Here is a 21,652-nt window from a genome sequence, read left to right as displayed (position 1 = left end):
AGGGAAGGTGAGTGGGCCTTCTGTGTGTCCTCTGTCTTTTGTGTGCAGTGAGGACAAACAAAGCTCATTTCCCACAAGCAAGGCCCTGAGCTTCTTTACTCAAGTGCATCTTAAGCATCGGTAGAGGTGCGAGTTCCTTCACATCTTGCACCTCCCCTCAGGTATCAGTCTGCCCGAAGGTGTGGATCCCTCTTTCCTGGCTGCTCTGCCTGATGACATTCGCCGGGAAGTCCTGCAGAACCAGCTGGGCATTCGTCCACCAACTCGGACTGCCCCTTCAGCAAATAACTCAGCTCCTGCAGTGGTGGGGAATCCTGGTGTGACTGAAGTGAGCCCTGAGTTCTTGGCCGCCCTGCCTCCAGCTATCCAAGAGGAAGTATGTGAGCAGGGAGCTGGTGGGACCAGGATGCCTGGTTGTGGGTGTTCCCCATTGACATCTTCTGCTCTGTAGGTGCTGGCACAGCAAAGAGCTGAGCAACAGCGACGGGAACTGGCACAGAATGCTAGCTCAGACACCCCCATGGACCCTGTGACCTTCATCCAGACCCTACCCTCAGACCTGCGCCGTAGTGTCCTAGAGGACATGGAGGATAGCGTGTTGGCTGTGATGCCACCTGACATTGCAGCTGAGGCTCAAGCCCTGAGGCGAGAACAAGAAGCCCGGCAGCGACAACTCATGCATGAGCGGCTCTTTGGCCACAGTAGCACCTCTGCACTCTCTGCCATTCTCCGAAGCCCGGGTACAGAGGGAGGCAAGTGGGAGGGCTCTGAAATGTTTGAATTTGTATACACAAGGCTCTGTTGTTGCCCTTTGTGTTACCCGGACCTGGCATACCACCCGCCTCCCTAGTTTCAGTTTCCTATTTCTTTTCTTCCAGCTTTCACCAGTCGCCTCAGTGGCAACCGTGGAGTTCAGTACACTCGCCTTGCTGTGCAGAGGGGCGGCACCTTTCAAATGGGGGGTAGCAGCAGCCATAACAGGTACCTTTGTCTTTTTTCACCTTGCCATATCATCTCTCCCATATACTGCCAGTCCAGCATCCTTAATTTACAGGTAGAGAGACTCAGTGACCTCTCTAGCTGTTGCCTTGAATGAGTGGGGAGCCAAATCTTTGGACTCGCCTTCAGAAAGCCACACTTTGGGGTTGGTGTAGCTTTTGTAAACCATAATTACAAAGTAAGGCAGGCTGGCAGCAGGTTGTGGTATAAGGAAAGCCATTTGCCTAGAGATTGTAATATCTAGGCCACAGAAGAAGAGGAGTTCATTACTACCCAGGCTGAAGCAGACTGTACCCAACATGCCAAAATGTAAAGGGAGTGATCAGTCTCTATGAGGCAGGCAGGCAACCCCCTAGTAGTCTAGAGAAGGCAGAAATAAACATTATTTCTAAGACTTCAAGTACAATCCAATTTTACCAATTGATGATACAGACATCATGTGATGTAAGGCAAGTCACTTAACCTATTTGAGCCTCTTGTTCATCACCTCAAAAATGGGCAATTCTTTAGTCTTATCAGTAGCCCCATACCAGCTGGTATGGACATTGTAGAGTGCTTGGTACCCAGTGGGCACACAAGAGGGCAGCTCTTATTATTAAGAGCCCTTAGACTTAGGCACTTCTCCTTCTTATGCCTCCTTGGAGGTATGCAGCTCATCCCCCTTCCCCAGCATTCTAGCTACGTGTTACCCAGAAACTATGCTCTGTTCCAGGCCTTCTGGCAGTAATGTAGACACTCTCCTCCGCCTCCGAGGACGACTCCTCCTGGACCACGAAGCCCTATCCTGTCTCCTGGTCCTACTTTTCGTGGATGAGCCAAAGCTTAATACAAGCCGTCTACACCGAGTACTGAGAAATCTCTGCTACCATGCCCAGACTCGCCACTGGGTCATCCGCAGCCTGCTGTCCATTTTGCAGCGTAGCAGTGAGAGTGAGCTGTGCATTGAAACACCCAAGGTCTCCTCAAGTGAGGAGAAGGGCAAAAAGTCAAGCAAAAGCTGTGGATCAGGCAGCCACGAACACCGGCCCCTGGACCTCCTACACAAGATGGAGTCTAAGAGCTCCAACCAGCTTTCCTGGCTCTCAGTATCTATGGACGCAGCCCTAGGCTGCAGGACTAATATATTCCAGATTCAACGTTCAGGGGGTCGCAAACATACCGAGAAGCATGCAAGCAGTGGCTCCACTGTCCACATCCACCCCCAGGCTGCTCCTGTTGTCTGCAGACATGTTCTGGACACACTCATTCAGTTGGCCAAGGTGAGGAGCTTGAACCCAACCAACTCTTGGGGATGGAAGAGGGATGGCAATCACAGCCTAGATGAAATCTGAACTCTGAGAGAGCAAGTAGGTCTTTCTTCACCATTAGTGCTGAGGCCTGTATTGTTTCTGAGAGTTGTCAAGTGAATAATTTTGTGGGGTTCTTTTTACTTTTTGCAATTTTTGTGCATTATTTCATTTCGTTATCAAAGCAACTTTCGGTAATCTGTAGGATTCCCATTTTACACATGAAGAAGCTGGGGTACAGAAATTTTTAGTGGCTTTGTCACATGGCTAGTAAGTGATGGAGCTGGACCTAGAACTTAGTTCAGTTTTCTTTTTAATAATCATTGATGCCATTTGTTGAGGGCCTGCCTTGTGCCAGGCACTGTGCAGAAATACATTATCTCCTTTTATCTCAGCAATTTTTCAATGCAGCATAGGTGTGCTCCCCATTTCATAAATACAGAGACTGACGCTCAGAAGTTAGCTAATCATCTCCCTTCAAAGCCCTTGTTTGTTTCTTTGAGCCACTTCACCATCAGTTAGATAAAACTCCTGTATGACATCTCTCCCATGTCGCCAAAGCTATCCAAAGGAGTAGAGAGTCTAGGAACCAGTTGTCTTTCCTTGTCAAGAAGACATATTTTCTCTGTGCACCCCCTAGATCAAGCATGTCCTTCTCTTGCCGGCAGGTATTTCCCAGCCACTTTACACAGCAGCGGACCAAAGAAACAAACTGTGAGAGCGATCGGGAGAGGGGCAGTAAGCAGGCCTGCAGCCCATGCTCTTCACAGTCCACCAGCAGTGGCATTTGCACAGACTTCTGGGATTTATTGGTAAAACTGGACAACATGAATGTCAGCCGGAAAGGCAAGAACTCCGTGAAGTCAGTGCCAGTGAGCGCTGGTGGTGAGGGGGAAACCTCCCCATACAGCCTCGAGGCCTCTCCCCTGGGGCAGCTCATGAACATGTTGTCACACCCAGTCATCCGCCGGAGCTCTCTCTTAACTGAGAAACTCCTCAGACTCCTTTCTCTCATCTCAATTGCTCTCCCAGAAAACAAAGTATCGGAAGCACAGGCTAATTCTGGCAGCAGTGCTTCCTCCACCACTGTTGCCACCTCAACCACATCTACCACCACTACCACTGCCGCCTCCAGCACGCCCACTCCCCCTGCTGCAACCACCCCTGTCACTTCTGCTCCAGCTCTGGTTGTTGCCACGGCTATATCCACCATTGCCGTAGCTGCTTCGACCACGGTGACTACCCCCACGACTGCTACCACTACTGTTTCAAGTAAGTGTGGATGTAGGCTGGAAGCCTGGGGTGTGTACACCCACCTCACCCCTCACTCCCCCGTCCAGGTATTACTCCCTAAATGATAGCAGTCAGCTTGGTTTGTGTTTGTGAGAGCCAGAGGCGTTCATTCTTGACCTCATCAGTCCCAATTCACTCTCTCCATCCTTTTCCTCCCCACACCCATCCACCCACACAGACACTCGTAAAGACCAGCAGGCATTCACTAAATGTGGCTTCCCTAGGCTAAGCACCAAAAGGAGAGAGAAAGTCCCTATTTTCAAAGAACTCCCAACCTTTCCATCCTGGTTGAAGGAGCCAGTTCTCAGGAAAGAGTTCAAGAACAGGCAGGACACCATGTGAATCAGGGTGGACTAGCCAAGCTGTCCTAGGAAGTAAAGGGAATGAGCCCTACAGCAGACTAGTAAGAATTATTTGAAGATTTTGAGGAAGGGGCTCAATGGTACGGAAACAGTTGAAAAATGTTCGGGATTATCACTTTAGAAGGTACAGTCCTGAGACTCCTTGACAAACTGAGTCATTGGGATTTGGCTTTGGTGGGTGGCTTTTCATTTTCACTACTTTCCCGTATTGATGCCCTGGATGATTTAGTGATTTCTTGGTTCTGGCCTGTGAGTTTTAGAGGCTTACAGTGTTTCATCTGTTTCCTCAAAGCTTCTACAACTACTAAGGCCAGCAAATCTCCAGCAAAGGTGGGTGATGGGGGCAGCAGCAGTGCAGACTTTAAGATGGTATCCTCTGGCCTCACGGAAAACCAGCTACAGCTCTCTGTGGAGGTGAGTCCAGGCTCTTCTGAATTCCCAAGACTGGGGGAGAAAAGGTAAATGGGAGTAGATAAGGTTTTAATTCTTAAGTTGAGGCTCACCCCTTCTCTTTTCTTTTTCCCAGGTGTTGACGTCACACTCTTGTTCTGAAGAAGGTCTGGAAGATGCAGCAAATGTGTTACTACAGCTCTCTCGGGGGGACCCTGCAACCCGAGACACTGTTCTCAAGCTGCTACTGAATGGAGCTCGCCATCTGGGCTATACTCTTTGTAAACAGATAGGTAATAACAGGAGTAAAACGTCTTGTCTTTCTGAAACCTTCCAGTGAGGTATCCCCTCTTTATGGAAGCCTTCCCCGAATCCCCAGGTTGAATCAAACTCCTTCCACTTGTGTAGCATAGCCCCCTGTACTCTAGTCCATTGCAACACTGATAATACTGGGTTGTCATCTGTTTTCCTCTGCTCAGTTGTTCATGGAGAGCGAGGCTGGGCTTTTCTCTATATTGCCAGTGCCCGGCACGTGGCACGTAATCCATGCTTATTAGTAAAGGAAAACGATCATGTATAGGACCAGCAGTGCTCTTTCTTCCATTTCTACATTCTGGGCACTTGCAGGAGTCCTATGATGAACCTGCTTAGGCAACTTCACCACCTCAGAGATGCACCTGCACTTAGGTTAAGCTCAAGAATTGAGAGTCCAAATGGTACCCTCTGCCTTTGTGTACTTGTGAGGGTACAAAAGTTCTAAGAACACTTGGAAATTGTCTCATTTCAATCTTCCTTCCTGTTGTTACCAAGAGAAAACTAAAACCCAGGTTGATGAAGCAATTGAATTGACGAGTAGAGCCAGGTTTTCTTTCAGCATAGAGAGCCTGTTTGCTCTCTCCCACTCCCATCCCAATCATGGCTCTCCCTAGATTTTGGTTACCTGGTTAGTTCTCTCCTCACAAATGTGCCTGGGGCTTAGGTGATATGGGTGTTAATTAAACTGTTATGACCCAGGACGTTATGTTCTTTGCTACATGAGAACTATAAGGTTCTTCCGGGAGGAATTTGGCCACAGTCTGACCTTTCTTGACTGCTACCATTCAACACCCATGGGCCAGGCAGTGTCCTAGGCACTCTCCTGCAGTTCTTTCCTTATCCTCAAAATAGCCTTGTGAGATTAGTCTCATTATTAAAATGGATAAGTAAACTGGGAGAGGGAGCTAAGCAGTTTGCCTGAGATCACCACAAAATCCTCAGAAGTTCAAAATGTATACAGGCTCCCAAACCGATACTTTTTGTTCTCTGTACTGATCTGCATTTCATGTAGATTCTACAGATTCTTGAGGCAGGGTAAATTGGTAGTCTCTGGATGGTTGATCCATGAACACACATAGGTGAACAGCAAAATTCCGCTCACTCCAGATTCTCTGCAGCTGAGCAAAGACAATAGCCTGGTAGGTTTCTTGCAAAGGTTTGGCTTTCAGCTGCTTCACTAGGGAAGTCTGAACACTTGGTGGCTCCTCTACTTGACCCAGGTACCCTTCTGGCTGAGTTACGGGAATATAACCTAGAACAGCAGCGGCGAGCCCAGTGTGAGACCCTCTCTCCTGATGGCCTACCTGAGGAGCAGCCACAGACCACCAAGCTGAAAGGCAAAATGCAGAGCAGGTGGGTGGTAGCCACTCATTTGGCTATGGGACCAAAATCTGGGATATTCTAAAAGGTGGCTCTTGCTGGTTTCCTGGTTTGTTTGTTTTTTTTTCTTTTTCCCCCCTCTCTGGGCAGATTTCTTTATCTGTCCTATACATACCTGACCCTATTTTTTCCCCACTGTGGGATTTCCTTTGGAGATTCTTTAACCCTCTAGCCAACACCAAAAAGCCCTGCTCACTCTGGATGTTTGTGCTTTGATGCTGTCAATATACGCAAGCCACCTCTACACTGTCCAGGTTTGACATGGCTGAGAATGTGGTAATTGTGGCATCTCAGAAGCGACCTCTGGGTGGCCGGGAGCTCCAGTTGCCTTCTATGTCCATGTTGACATCCAAGACATCTACCCAGAAGTTCTTCTTGAGGGTACTGCAGGTCATCATCCAGCTCCGGGACGACACACGCCGAGCTAACAAGAAAGCCAAGCAGACAGGCAGGCTAGGTATGGAACTGGAGTGTCCAGTTGAGGGTCAGGGTTGGTGGTGGTGAACTCAGAGTCCCTGGAGGGCAGGACCTAATGTCATGTCTCCATCCTGCTTGAACTTTCCAAAAAAGGAAATGATGATACTTCCCTAGAATGTTGATGGCTGCATTCTGTATCTCACTCAAGCTGTCTGCATAGGAAATTCATTAGGGCAAGTGAGAATTAAAGGGGAGTGGAAATCTGGCAAAGAAATTGGGGGCAGATCTTTCGCTGGATAAGGTTTAAGTCACCGTGTCTCCGTTCTGCTTCTTGGCTCACTCCTGACAAAACTTTGCAGCCATGTTGCCTCAGCCATGGCCTGCCAAATCCTACCTTTCTTCCTGTCCCACAGAACCTTCTCTACCTGCTACTATCCATCTGTGTACCACCATGCCCTCTGCCCTTACTTGTAATGGTAGCTCTTAGTGCCTGGTGATGAGCACTGTGTAGCTGCCTGAGCTAAATAAAGCTCAGAGACTTCAGCAGGATGCCCTGTGGCAGCCCAGGCAATGGGAGAGAGAATATTGGGCATTCTCTCTTTCTACATTTTATATCTTGCCTTTCTTTTTCTTTCTCCCAGGTTCCTCCGGTTTAGGCTCAGCTAGCAGCATCCAGGCAGCTGTTCGGCAGCTGGAGGCTGAGGCTGATGCCATTATACAAATGGTACGTGAGGGTCAAAGGGCGCGGAGACAGCAACAAGCAGCAACGGTTAGCATGATGCCTGTGGCCCCTCATTCATTTGTCTCTCTCCCCTCCCCACCACATCGTCAGTGGGGTTTCACTGCCCTTACCTTGTATGCTTTTGCATTAAGTTTGCTGTATGAATGCTTCCGGACAACAGGGTTACTTTCTGTTGGTGTTTTCTCTACTGTTTGTTCATTGTTTTGTTGGTTTGGTTTGGATTGATATGATTTAAAGCTTGGCCATCATACCCCACTCCCAGCTATCCACTCAATAGTGGCGCTTTTGCATACTGCATAATGCTAAGTGTCTGGGTTCTAAGGGGATGTGGAATAAAGATTTTTCAGTCTCTTGGAGTAATGCAAATACATCAGGAATCCAGCCCTTGAAATTCTCCCAAGCTTGGTCTACGTCCCACACAGCCTTTTCTAGGCTATGGCTGGTCCATCTACTCTGGCCTCTGCTTCTGTTTTCCATACTCTCTTGGTACCTTGGCACCTAGGCACTCAGTCACTTTTAGGAAGAAACCCTCAGGTTTCTAGATAGCCAACTCATTGTTGGGATCCCAGCACAGAGTGGCTGCGGGAAAAGCCTGGCATCATGTATGTATGCTGTGGCACTCTCATTGTTTTCCTGTTCTTGAAACATGCAAGTCACCTTCCCAAGATCCAGGAAATAAAGGTATCCTGAGGCTTGGTTTTTCTTTACGTATAATTACTATTCTACAGTATGATTTCATTGAGCATGCTGGGAACGTCCTAGAATTTGAGGGCTGTGACTCCCAACAAGGGAGAAAGGGAAAACAGCTATTATTCTGAAGTACTTTTTTCTGCCCCGTCTTTCCCACACCCGATAGGGTAGATGCTGGCTTTGTGAATAATGCCGCCCATCAAAGGCTTTCCCTTATTATTTCCCCTTTTCTGAGCAAACAGAAACAGAGAGCCAAACCTACAGTCTGTTCACTTGAGTTTTATATGTAGATGCACATATATGTAATCTGTCCCCAGAAGAAGTCTTCCAAGTCTGTATCCAGAAGGCTGGTGTCTGACTAGATGTAGGTCAAGAGTAGAGTGGAGGCAATGCAGGAATCTAAGGAGCTTTTTGGAAAAGCTTGCTAGCTCAGGGTGGAGGACAGCAAAGGAGGTGGGAAGGCCATTCTTTTGTTCTGGAAAGCCACAGGGTTTTCTGACCAAATATATAGGAAACCTCTTTCCAAACTTAGTATGTGTGAGAATGGATAGAAACAGCCTCTAGCCTCTCCCTGAGGAAAGCAGAGTTGCAGTGCACCCTTTATGTGACTTTGTCTCCCTTTTATCCAGTCGGAGTCAAGCCAGTCAGAGGCCTCTGTCCGGAGAGAGGAGTCACCCATGGATGTGGACCAGCCATCTCCCGGTGCTCAGGATACTCCATCCATCGGTCAGTACTACTTCCTGTTTCCAGTGCACCAAAAGAGCCAGTCTTCATGAAGTGTCTGCTGGGTCCCCTGTTCTCTACGTATATAAGCTCTGTTTTCCAGTTTGTTCCACTGAACGCTGGTTTTTGTAAACGTTAATAGGCTTTTACCAACGAAGATCAATATCACCATCTCGCGCCCTTATTAGAGATTCGTAGCATACACTACAATTCCTGGAGTTAAGAAACTGTGATGTGATGTTAGATGTGGAGACAGCACGTGTTTCAGTTGTGGCTCCCCCATTTAGTGACTCTGGTACCTGAAGCAAATCTCTCTTGGCTTCAGTTTCCTTGAATGTGGCTCTTGCAAGTGAGAAACCAAATTTTTTATTGTATTAATTTTATTTAAATTTAAATGTCATCCAGTGTAGGATTAGAGCTTACTTTCAGATGTCACTCAGCATTACTTAGTAGCCAGTGAGCCAGTCTCCTTGATCTAATGGCCTGCACAGCTGGTCTGGGAAAAAGCTAAATGAAGGAAATACCTCAAAGGCTTTCTGTCTCTCTTCTGTGTGGCCTGTAGGCTCAGATGGAACCTCACAAGGGGAGAAGGAGGAGAGGCCACCTGAGTTACCCCTGCTCAGTGAGCAGCTGAGCTTGGACGAGCTATGGGACATGCTGGGAGAATGTCTAAAGGAACTGGAGGAATCCCATGATCAGCATGCGGTGCTAGGTGAGTTGTGGCCTTTGGGCCAAGGTCCCAACCCACTGATCTGCTCTGGGCCCTTTCTGCCAGCTTAACTTTCTTCCTTCCAGATCACCCCTCTCAGTGTCTCTGAAATGAGAATTCAAAGGAGAATTCAAATTCTGTCACTTTAGTATCAGAAAAAAAAAAGATTTGCCTTCTCTTTTAGTAGCTGGTATCTTTCACTTTTCAGACCAGGGGAATCTTTATAACTGGTAGCCTATTCCATTTTTCTTTATTTATTTTTTTTTAATTTTTTTAATGTTTATTTATTTTTGAGACAGAGAGAGACACAGCACAAACAGGGGAGGGTCAGAGAGAGAGGGAGACACAGAATCTGAAACAGGCTCCAGGCTCTGAGCTGTCAGCACAGAGCCCGATGCGGGGCTCGAACTCACGGACCGCGAGATCATGACCTGAGCCGAAGTCGGACACGTAACCAACTGAGCCACCCACGCGCCCCTCCATTTTTCTTTAGTTTCAAGGAAGCTCAGACTTCCTCCGTGGCTTCGTTTTTCTTTGTTACCATTGTATTTCTCCTGCAGGTTTTCAGTGTTTCTTCCATACTGTACTTCTGTAATTTGATCATGAAGGAAAAGAGGTTTGTATGTTGAAGTTTCAAAACTTCCCTATCATTCCTACCCCCAGTGCTACAGCCAGCCGTCGAGGCCTTCTTCCTGGTCCATGCCACAGAGCGAGAGAGCAAGCCTCCTGTCCGAGACACCCGTGAGAGCCAGCTGGCACACATCAAGGATGAGCCTCCTCCACTCTCCCCTGCCCCCTTAACCCCAGCCACTCCTTCCTCCCTTGACCCATTCTTCTCCAGGGAGCCCTCATCTATGCACATCTCCTCAAGCCTGCCCCCTGACACGCAGAAGTTCCTTCGCTTTGCAGGTACAGGGAACTCCTAGGCCTCCAGCGTAGAAGGATTCATTTTTTTTACAGGGTCATTTCATACATTTTATTCTTAGCTGTTTCATGGGGGAGAGGGATGGGACTGAGTGAGAGAGAGAGAGTGTGGGGGGGGGGTGGCTGGGTGGGTAGGGGGAGAAAGAGAATGAAGCTAGTGAGGGTAGGGACCGGATCTGAAAGCCCTTTTGTGCCATACTTTTTTCTCTGAAATAAGAAAGTTGCTGGTTGGTTGGCTATCATGTAGTCTTCTGGGAACCAGGACGTGCTGATTCCTGCTGTCCCTTTCTCCCCACAGAGACTCACCGCACTGTGTTAAACCAGATCCTCCGGCAGTCCACCACCCACCTCGCTGATGGACCTTTTGCTGTCCTGGTAGACTACATTCGTGTCCTCGACTTTGATGTCAAGCGCAAGTATGTGCCCTGGAGGCTGTGGGGATGGGAACTTTCAAATGCTATCTTCTCTCCCAGAAAGGAGCCAGAATTCCTCCTGAAGGAGTGTTTTCAGAGAAAGAAGTTTCCATTGGTGGCAGCCCTTGGAAATGGTGCTGGGTGGGAGGGAAGAGATTCATCTGTGTCTCTGACAGTCATTGTACCTAAATACTCCCTGGTCTTCTCCATCCTTCCTCAGAGAAGTGCAAAACCTTTGTTTAATCACATGACTCCTAAAGTTCCATTCCATCCTTTGGGGTAATACAGGAGGTGCAGGTAGCCATAGTACACTTACAGCATGGCTCAGCAGAAATTCTCTGCCAGACTCTGGGCCTTTATTCAGTGGAGATGGGAAAAATTTAGAGTTGGTAATGAATAACCTGCCTCTCCGAACTACTGGGCACTTCCCCAGGGGAACATGTGGGGAGCAAGGATCAAAGTGTTGGGAGGATGGGAGGAACATCACTGTGGGTCTTCATCCTCATCAAGATCAAGCAAACAGAAGTTTGCTCTGCCACCCCCAATCCTATTTTCCTTTTCTACCTCCCAAGATATTTCCGCCAAGAGCTAGAACGTTTGGATGAGGGGCTTCGGAAAGAAGACATGGCTGTGCACGTCCGCCGTGATCATGTGTTTGAAGATTCCTATCGTGAACTGCACCGGAAATCCCCTGAAGAAATGAAGAATCGATTGTAAGAGCCCATAAGAGAGAAAAGAGGATGGGAGGGTGGAGCAACTTCCTACATGGTAGTGAAGGCTTACTTAAGCACCAGATATGCCCAGGAACTGAGGGAGGTGCTGCCCTCCCCAGCAGGAATTCCAAATAGGAACCTGGTAGAGATAGTCTCACTGAGCTGTCTTCTGTCTTCTCGGTCTGGTCTCAGAAGACTGGTCTAATGCTGGCTAGGCTGGCCTTTGGGATGAGCTATGCAACAAATCCCAGAGAGAAGAGTCTTTGGCATTTATGAGGATAAACCTGATGGCTTCACAGAGAGCTTTCTCTGTTGTTACATTAGGAATGGGAAGACTGCTGAGCAAATGGTATCCTGGCTTCAGGGAGACCACACTTGCATGAGTGGCTCCTCACCAAATTGGTAATTGTTTACTGGTGATTCTGAAGCCACCTAGAAGAGATCAGCAGTTTAATGCCAGTGAGATGAAAGACCTGTTGGAGTAGTTTGACGCTCCTGAGCTCAGGAACTTGATTCCTCCTCTCCCTCGTGGCATGGGTTCCCCATCCATGTAATCATAGGAAATCAGAGACACTTCTGAGACAGACTGGGCCCTGCTCCTCCACCACCAAATCCTTAACAGGTATCAGCCTGATCAGCCCTCTCTGACACCGCTGGATTCTTCCTCTCCCTGCTTTCCCTAAGTGAGGCCCTCATTTAAGCCTCTATACCTTTCCCGTTGATGAACCTTCACTGATAATTCAGGACTTCTTTTCTGTTGATGCTTTTTTTTTTGTCCCAGATCCCTACCCTTCCTCTGGGCTTTCCTGGCACTCTGTATTCACTTCTGTTCTCTGATCCTGTACTCCCCAGCCATTGCTTCACTCACTCACTCGGGTCATACTACATAAATGAATGGATTTGTCCTGGGCTTTCTGCACATCTGTTTCTGGTCTCTTACGCAGGTATATAGTGTTTGAAGGAGAAGAAGGGCAGGATGCTGGAGGGCTCCTACGGGAGTGGTATATGATCATCTCTCGGGAGATGTTTAATCCTATGTATGCCTTGTTCCGTACCTCACCCGGTGATCGGGTCACCTACACCATCAACCCATCTTCCCACTGCAACCCCAACCACCTCAGCTACTTCAAGTTTGTTGGACGCATTGTGGCCAAAGCTGTATATGACAACCGCCTCCTGGAGTGCTATTTTACTCGGTCCTTCTACAAACACATCTTGGGCAAGTCTGTCAGGTGAGGATGTGGCAAAGGATCCACATTCTCTTTTGACAGGTTCTTTTCTTATGTCCCACCCCCATGCTTCTCTCCTGCACCCGAACCCATGGTGACCCTGATCGTGTTTTTCTAGATATACGGATATGGAGAGTGAAGATTACCACTTCTACCAAGGCCTGGTTTATCTGCTGGAAAATGATGTCTCCACACTAGGTTATGACCTCACCTTCAGCACTGAGGTAGGTCAAGAAATTGTCACCACAGCACATTCTAGCTAGTCCAGGAAACCCATTATGGGGCCACCCTTGAACTGGGATTGGATAATCTCTTATGCTTCTAAGGAAGCATGTCAACTTTTAAGTCCCATGCTCCATTCCCCATCCAGCAGTGAGCAGTGATGTCTTATATAAGACATCACAAACAGAAAAACCAGGATTTGTAAAACAATTCAAGTTCCTAGTTTCCTCTTTATTTATATACATATATATATGTATATATGTATTTAAAGTCTCCAATTCCATATTCTTCATTTCCAGAAGTAGTTCATTGTAGAAAAATTGTATAAATAAATATCAGTCTTCCTCCAAATTGTTTTCCATACAGATTGTACTGTATCATATTACACGTTAATCATGCCTTTTCCCTTTTACCATTGACAATTTCCTTATTTTCAGCCTTTATGTGTTTTGAAGCCAAACCCTTGGCTTTTCTCTATTACAAAGTTATGAGCTCCTGAGAAAAGATACTTTTTTATGACCTTGCTTCATCTCTCTGCCCAGGACATGGCAAAGATTTTACATATTCCCAGGTAGCTATATAAATCCCATCCTGGACCAAGCCTGGTATGAATGATTGGTGTTTTGGGTGTTCCAGGTCCAAGAGTTTGGAGTCTGTGAAGTTCGTGACCTCAAACCTAATGGGGCCAACATCTTGGTAACAGAAGAGAACAAGAAGGAGTATGTACACCTGGTGTGCCAGATGAGAATGACAGGTAGGGGAAATGTCCCTTATACTCCTTGTTGTTCATATGGGAAGAGGTCAGGCCTCACTCATTTCACAGATACTGTTTTTTCTCTTCCCCTGTGCCAGCCACAAATCCCAGCCAGAGTCCAAACACCTGACCAAAAAATATTTCCCTTAATTCACCCTATACAGGGGCCCAGAAACAGTGTTAGGTGAGGCAGGTATACCATTCACAATCCTAGTTGCAGCTGGAGCCAGATTGAGGACCTCTGACCTATACCAGTTGTGTGAGTTTAGATGCCGCATGGCTTGTTGGTTCTCTCCCCAGGAGCCATCCGTAAACAGCTGGCAGCTTTCTTAGAAGGCTTCTATGAGATCATTCCAAAGCGCCTCATTTCTATCTTCACTGAGCAGGAGTTAGAGCTACTCATATCAGGACTGCCCACAATTGACATTGATGATTTGAAATCCAACACTGAATACCACAAGTACCAGTCCAACTCTATTCAGGTGAGCTGCTACTGGCATCTTTCTCCTATCCCTAAGCAGTGCTAGTTTGTATGATACCACATAAACCAGTACTCTTTGGGGGCATGAAGGGGGTATAGGTGACAGCTTACTTACACCTAACTCTTCATCCTTCTAGAACATGTTTTCAGGTGATGTTTTTGCTCATCTTATGAATGGAGGAACTGAAGCCCATTTCACGGAAGGGACTTGCCTAAGATTTCAAATCCTATCCCCCTCTTTTCAAGAGCTCTCTACCTAACACTGGCTTCTTGTGTCCTTTCCCACAGATCCAGTGGTTCTGGAGAGCATTGCGTTCTTTCGACCAAGCTGACCGTGCCAAGTTCCTCCAGTTTGTCACGGGTACTTCCAAAGTGCCCTTGCAAGGCTTTGCTGCCCTTGAAGGTATGAATGGCATTCAGAAGTTTCAGATCCATCGAGATGACAGGTCCACAGATCGCCTGCCTTCAGCTCACACATGGTAAGAGGAAGGATTTGTTCCCTGTTGTAAGTATTCACGATTGAGCTTGCATATTTGCTGCTTCTAGGCCCCTACCCAAGGGCAGGAACCCAAATCTGGCCCCAGCTATGCTAGACCTTGGGGTAGCTCACAGTTTGATAGTTTTGTGGAAAAGGTGATGTTTGAGATGAGAAGCTGGCCCAGATTCACAGTAGGTTGGGGAGACATTGCAGGTCAACACTGCCACATGAGAGCACAGTGTACTCCAGGGCTCATTTGGAGCAAGAGGTTGCAGGCAACAGAAGGCTGAATAACTCAGCAGAGGTTGGATCACCAGTGACCCCAAAGGCCTCCTTGGAGCTTGCACATTAGCCCATAGGCAAGGCTGTGGTGTTTAAGGAGTGACAGGGTCAGATTTACATTTTAGGTGCCTCATGGCCAGTATTGGGGCCAGATTAGAAGAGGGCAGAGCAGGCTAGGCTAGAGCAGCAAGTCTTCAAGAAGTGAGGAGTAGGTTCCCTTAGGGAGGACAGGTCAGTGGGCACCATGGGAACACAGGGATTTGGTTATAATCTTTTGTCACAAACTGATTTTTCTTCTTTCCCTAGTTTCAATCAGCTGGACCTGCCTGCCTATGAGAGCTTTGAGAAGCTCCGCCACATGCTACTATTGGCCATCCAGGAGTGCTCTGAAGGCTTTGGGCTGGCCTAATAAGGCTCTGCCCACCACTGTGGGGTTTTTCTATCATTGTTGGACCTGGGAATGGGGGGAAATGAAAACAAAAAAGAACCCGAAAGAAAATGTCAAAAACCAATAAATGAAATCCATCAACTCACCATGTGTGTGTCCCAGCTTCCCCAGCGCATACCCATTGCCCCTCTCCTGCTCATTTTCTCTCCCTCTCCCTTTTCCTCACCTCCTCCTCCCTGTTCCATGCCGTCCATGATCCCCAGCCCATGTGTTAAAAAGGCATTAGCCTTTGCAGGGACCTGTTTGTCCCAACTGTTTGAACAGTGTGCTCCTCAGATTCTGTGTTCAGAAGGATTTGCTGCATTGAGACTTGAAACCTTTGGATAGGGGAAAAAATTATATATATATATATTTTTTTGTTCTGTTTGCATTTCTTAATTTGTGCTTGGAATGTGTTGATGTGCACAGCTAATGATTCAATGCGAGACAAGATTGGCGTCTGTGTTGTGGAGGTTTCAAATAAAGAGCACTCTTCATAACTCACTTTTCACAATGGAGTTTTTTTCAAACTTAAACAACTCTTGAGCACATGCTAGACATCTGGAGAAAAGATGCAAATGGACTCCAGAAAACCAGCTCTGCCACCACCACTGGTGCATCTTCCTTCTTCAAAGGCGGTTTCCCAGTTATCAGGAGAGATCAGCAGCCACCAGGAATTGAGGGAAGCCTGTTTTTTAGAATGGGACCTGCACTTGAGGGCGGTGATGGTGTTACAGATTGCAGCCAAGGACAAAGCATCACCTTGCTTGAGGGGAACAAACCAGGTTTTAAGAAACATTCTGAGAACTCAACCCAACTGACAGTTCTGTTTGGTGAGCCTTTATAACAGCCTCAAGTCTAGAGCTCAGTTTAAAATTCTGATTTCATTTAATGTTTTAGTTTATTTGTAACAAATTTCAATAAGCAAGTAATTTGACTAGCTTTCCAGAAGAACAGTTCCCATCCTTTTTGGTTTTGTTTCGTCATCTGCCAGTCTGTTCACAGATCACCCAATAGTCTCTTGTGGTTTTTACTCCATCTAGCAGTTACAGCTGATTGAAGGACTTTGGTTCCAGCCTTCAAAGAAAATAATAAAGGTTTAGTTAGAAAAACAACCCCAAGTAATGCTTGCTTTGTGTGGTTTTCCTCATTCTCTGGAGGTCCTATTTCATAAAGATTTTCCCCTTAAGCTGATCCCCCTTGGCCCTGATGCAAATGGCTGCTAGATATTTTCTCCCTTTTTTTTTTTTTTAATTTTTTTTTTCAACGTTTTTTATTTATTTTTGGGACAGAGAGAGACAGAGCATGAACGGGGGAGGGGCAGAGAGAGAGAGAGAGGGAGACACAGAATCGGAAACAGGCTCCAGGCTCCGAGCCGTCAGCCCAGAGCCTGACGCGGGGCTCGAACTCACGGACCGCGAGATCGTGACCTGGCTGAAGTCGGACGCTTAACCGACTGCGCCACCCAGGCGCCCCATCCCTTTTTTAAATTGACACTTAACCTTTGCCTCATCTGGCTGACACCTGAGAAGACAGATGAATTGGCCCTGTCCCTGCTACTGAGATTCTAGTCCAAGGAGAAGGACACTGAGTAGTTCTGACAGATGTAGGAAGGTTCCCAGGTTCCCAGAGAAGTACCTGACCTAGCCTGGAAGATCAGGGAAGGCTTTCCATTGTCAGCCACTCAACTTGAATCCCAAGGCTGGGAGTTAAGATTAAGAAGGCGAGATTAATCTAGGTCAAGGCAGTAGGAGTCCAATTGACACAACTTAAGCAAAGGATGGTGGTGGCCTAAGATGAGGCTGGGAGTCCAGCAGGGCTTTGAAATGAAAATAAGCAGAAATATGGTAGAATTGATAAATAAGCTTAACTGATTCTTGGAGCACCTGGGTGGCTCAGTCAGTTAAGTGTCCGACTTCAGCTCAGGTCATGATCTCACAGTTCTTGAGTTCAAGCCCTGTGCCAGGCTCTGTGCCGATAGCTTGGAGCCTGGAGCTGCTTCGGATTCTGTGTCTCCCTCTCTCTCTCTGCCACACCCCCACTCTCACTCTGTCTCTCTCAAAAATAAATATTAAAAAAATTTTTTAAAAACTGATTCTTGGAAAAAATCAAAGAATAAACCTCTAACATTTAAATTGGAGAGGTACAAGGTTTGGGAGTTGGGTATGGAGGCTGGGAGTACAGATGGAATAACCCTGAAAAACAAAAACGTCTAATTCAGTGGCCTACTACAGAAACCTAATGGGACCCCAAGTATGATTTGCCTTTGGGATATGTGTGTGGTGTAATATTTATCACCTCAATGCCAGTCAAATAAAATTCTGTCAATTGATGCAAGGCATTTGCTAAAAATTATTACTGGTAACTTAAAAGTAAAGACAGTACCTTGATGAGGTTGCCTTAGACCAACAGCCAACATCACACTGGAAGCATAACGTGGCCAATCACCACTATCAACACTTAACACCAGTTCTAACCAGTTCAATAAAGAAGAAAATGAGGTATAACTGTTGAGAAACTTCACTAAACAAAGAGAACCACAAGTTGTTAGAACTTAAAATTGACTCCCAACAAGAGAACTACTTAACCATGAACAAAGCATTCACCCGTGTAAACATTTATTGTCCAACACGCATGAGTAGGTAATAAATTCATACAGTGGAATTCTGTGTAGCAGTAAAAATATCCATTGAATTTATCAACATGCACAATCTTGACAAGTATGAGACCTGTTTAAAAGTCACAAAACAGTACTACATGGCATACGTACCAAGAGCGTGAAAAACTACATCTGTATATGTAAAGAGTATGAAAATCCATGCAGAAGTATGACAAAGTACTGCACAGTGTTCAGGATAAGTTATGGGGGACAAGGAGATGCAGTTTGGAACGGATAATTACACAGCCTCAACTATGTTGGTGATGTTTTATTTCTTAGGCTGGGTGGTGCTAGACAATGTGGGTGTTCCTTACAATGCTATCTATTATAATACTTTATAACATCTGAAATATTTCGTAATTAGTTTTTTGAGATAGACAATTTATTATATTTCACGATGAATTTGAGTTAGGCAGCAGGGAAGTCTGTAACAGGCCTAATTCTACATGAAGGCTAATTAATAGCTGCTTTCTTGATACGATTAAACAGGTCTCTTTTTGCCCCCTAGTAATTCCCACTGATCTGCCTGTGCATTATGATTACCATGGGTTGTTTCCTTATTAAAATAGTCCTCTTTTAATTATAGGGTGACCATGTACTTTGTCATCCAAAGTTAGACAATTTTAAGAATAAAAAGGATGCTATGAATAATTATGCTGGGCCACAGGCGCAAACCAGATAAACTGGAACATATGGTTCTATGTTTAGGATGTGTATCTGCCTTGGCTGGGGAGAGAATTATTACCCATAATAAACATAAAATATTGAGCACTTACCATGTGCTGACAATACTGAGAAGGCCGTGCTTTCCAAAAACTTACTGAAGGGAAGGAGGCAGGTGTTAGGGAAGTACAGGGGGCAGTGGGCACACAGAGACTTAACAGGCAGGGGTAGCAAGATTAAACATTTTCTCAAATACAAGCAATAACCAGAGAACATAACAAAAAATAGATTATCTTCACAATGATAACAAAATACCCAAGAATAACCTTAAGAAGGAGTGTTTAGGACTCATGAAAAAAAATGGCAAAACTCACAAGAAGCATAAAAAGGCAAATGAAGACACTATCAGTTCGCATAAAAATGCAAGTATAGCTGGCTTTGAGACTTTGGGGGACAAACTGACATGCTAAGCAAGACGGGAGTTGAAATAGGCAGACCTGGCAGAATGGCTTCAGCCATGAATATTCAGCATGCTGTGGGCTGTAAAAAAAAAAAAAAAAAAAAAAAAATGAAGTGCCAAGAGTCAGTTACAGAGGAATAGCTTTGTCAAGGTTAGGAAACTTGCCTAAGTATTGGGAGGGTAAAAGATAAAATTTTGCCTTTTAGTTTTATTGTTTGTTTCCTTCACTGTGCAGAAGATTTTATCTTGATGAGGTCCCAATAGTTCAGGTTTGCTTTTGTTTGCCTTACCTTCAGCGACATGGCTACTAAGAAGTTGCCATGGCCAAGGTCAAAGAGGTTGCTGCCTGTGTTCTCTGGGATTCCGACATCCAAAGACCAAACAACTCAGGTAAGAAATGGGAAGAAGACATGATAGACACTTCCAAAGAAGACATCCGATGGCTAACAGACACATGAAAAGATGCTCAACATCACTCATAATCAGGGAAATACAAATCAAACCCACAGTGAGAAACCACCTCAATGGTTAACATTAACAACAAGAAACAACAGGTGTTGGCGAGGATGCAGAGAAAGAGGAACCTTCTTGCACTGTTGGTGGGAATGCAAACTGGTGCAGCCACTCTGGAGAACAGTATGGAGGTTCCTTAAGAAACTAAAAATAGAACTACCCTATGACCCAGCAATTATACTATTAGGTATTTACCCAAAGGATACAAAAATACAGATTCAAAGGGGTAGATGCACCCCGAAGTTTATAGCAGCATTATCAACAATAGCCAAAACTATGGAGAGAGCCCAAATGTCCATCGACTGATGAATGGATAAAGATGGTGTGTGTGTGTGTGTGTGTGTGTGTGTGTACACACATATATATACATATACATATAATGGAATATTAGCCATCAAAAAGAATGAAATCTTGCCATTTGCAATGACATGGATGGAGCTAGAATGTGTTATGCTAAGCGAAATAAGTCAATCAGAGAAAGACAAATACCATATGATTTCACTCATGTGGAATTTAAGAAACAAAACAGATGAGCACATGGGAAGGGGGGTGAAGAGAAGAGACGGAAACAAACCACAAGAGACTTTTGATGATAGAGAACAAACTGAGGGTTGATGGAGGGAGGTGGGTGGGAGATGAGCCAGATGGGTGATGGATATTAAAAAGAACACTTGTGATGAGCACTGGGTGTTGTATGTAAGTGATGAATCATTGAATTCTACTCCTGAAACCAGTATTTCACAGTATGTTAACTAAAATTTAAATTTAAAAAAATACAAATTTTGCTCTACACTTCACATGAATAAGTTCCAAATGGAAGAGTCAAGCATGAAAAATATGAACTTATTCTTTAAAGCACACAATGAAAATGTGTATGAGCAAATAATAACTGATCTGGGATATGGAAAATCTAAGGCTAAAATCTATAAGAGACATCATAATGGAAAAGACTGATATATTTGACTACTAAAATGTTGGCAACACCGTGAACAGAATTAAAAAGCAATAACAATTTATGGGGCGCCTGGGTGGCTCAGTCAGTTGAGTGTCTGACTCTTGATCTCAGCTTAGGTCACTATCTCATGGTTCGTGAGTTCAAGCCCCACATTGGGCTCTGCACTGGCATTGCAGAGCCTGCTTGGGATTCTCTCTGCCCCTCCCCTGCCCTCTCTTTCTCTCTCTCAAAAAATAAACTAAAAAAAAAATTAAAAAATAAAAAAAGCAATGACAATCTAGGAAAAAATATGTCTAACAGACAATGGGTTAATCATATATATATATATATATATATATATATATATATATATATATAGTGTGTGTGTGTATATATATATATAGTGTATTGTGTGTTTATATATTTAAATATATTAAAATATATATATTGTGGGGCACCTGGGTGGCTCAGTTGGTTGAGCATCCAACTTTGGCTTGGGTCATGATCTCGTGGTTTGTGAGCCTGCTTCAGATTCTGTGTCTCCCTCTCTCTCTGCCCCTCCCTCTGCTCATTCTGTCTCTCTCTCCTCTCTCTCTCTCAAAAATAAACATTAAAAAAGTTAAAATATATATATATATATATATATATATATATATATATATATATTAAACTTACAAATCACTAAGAAACAAACTCCCCAACAGAAACACATACAAGGACATGAAAGGTGGAAGAAATATAAATGAGCAATAAGCATATAAAAATGCTTACCTCTGTGATAATTATTACCACCTCTATAATAATTAAAGATCCATTAAAAGCACAATGGAAACCACTTACCAAATTGAAATATAAGATGGTTACCAGAAGGAATGTGGGGTTGGGGTGAGGCATGGCGGGGTGGCGGGGGCGGGGGGGGGGGTGTGCACGTGGAATGAGTTAAGCAGGTGATGGAAATTAAGGAGTGCAAGTTCATGATGAGCACCAGATGTTGTATGGAAGTGTTGAATCACTATATTGTACACCTGAAACTAATGTAACATTGTATATAACACACACATACACACACACACTCATATAAAGTTTTTACGTTAATTCCAGTTAACACAGGTGGGAGAGAATGTGAAGAAATGAGTACTGTTGTATAGTACGGAGAAACTGGCACCACCTTTCTGATGTGTAGTTTTGTAATGT

General features: G+C 45.3%; 1 protein-coding gene across 11 annotated transcripts in view; it reads left to right on the top strand.

Moving 5' to 3' along the window:
* HUWE1 (HECT, UBA and WWE domain containing E3 ubiquitin protein ligase 1) overlaps positions 1–15,733 on the top strand; it is a 168,113-nt gene extending 152,380 nt beyond the window's left edge. For 10 of the 11 annotated variants that reach the window (XM_058713382.1, XM_058713386.1, XM_058713387.1 and 7 more), the window contains 21 exons: positions 162–376; positions 452–740; positions 879–981; positions 1,712–2,258; positions 2,954–3,557; positions 4,233–4,354; positions 4,467–4,623; positions 5,866–5,998; positions 6,280–6,482; positions 7,084–7,211; positions 8,504–8,600; positions 9,160–9,309; positions 9,970–10,215; positions 10,529–10,646; positions 11,216–11,356; positions 12,301–12,588; positions 12,704–12,809; positions 13,444–13,561; positions 13,862–14,043; positions 14,331–14,521; positions 15,109–15,733. In XM_058713382.1, coding sequence (XP_058569365.1) covers positions 162–376; positions 452–740; positions 879–981; positions 1,712–2,258; positions 2,954–3,557; positions 4,233–4,354; positions 4,467–4,623; positions 5,866–5,998; positions 6,280–6,482; positions 7,084–7,211; positions 8,504–8,600; positions 9,160–9,309; positions 9,970–10,215; positions 10,529–10,646; positions 11,216–11,356; positions 12,301–12,588; positions 12,704–12,809; positions 13,444–13,561; positions 13,862–14,043; positions 14,331–14,521; positions 15,109–15,211 — 4,241 coding nt within the window. In that variant the 3' untranslated portion in view covers positions 15,212–15,733. The remainder of the gene's footprint in view (positions 1–161; positions 377–451; positions 741–878; positions 982–1,711; positions 2,259–2,953; positions 3,558–4,232; positions 4,355–4,466; positions 4,624–5,865; positions 5,999–6,279; positions 6,483–7,083; positions 7,212–8,503; positions 8,601–9,159; positions 9,310–9,969; positions 10,216–10,528; positions 10,647–11,215; positions 11,357–12,300; positions 12,589–12,703; positions 12,810–13,443; positions 13,562–13,861; positions 14,044–14,330; positions 14,522–15,108) is intronic. The other variant, XM_058713388.1, reaches the window with a different exon arrangement.
* The last annotated feature ends 5,919 nt before the right edge of the window (positions 15,734–21,652 follow it).

The sequence above is a fragment of the Neofelis nebulosa genome, chromosome X (assembly GCF_028018385.1).
Source record: "Neofelis nebulosa isolate mNeoNeb1 chromosome X, mNeoNeb1.pri, whole genome shotgun sequence".
NCBI classification, from domain to species: Eukaryota; Metazoa; Chordata; class Mammalia; order Carnivora; family Felidae; genus Neofelis; species Neofelis nebulosa.
This window is presented reverse-complemented; position numbering and strand designations above follow the sequence as displayed.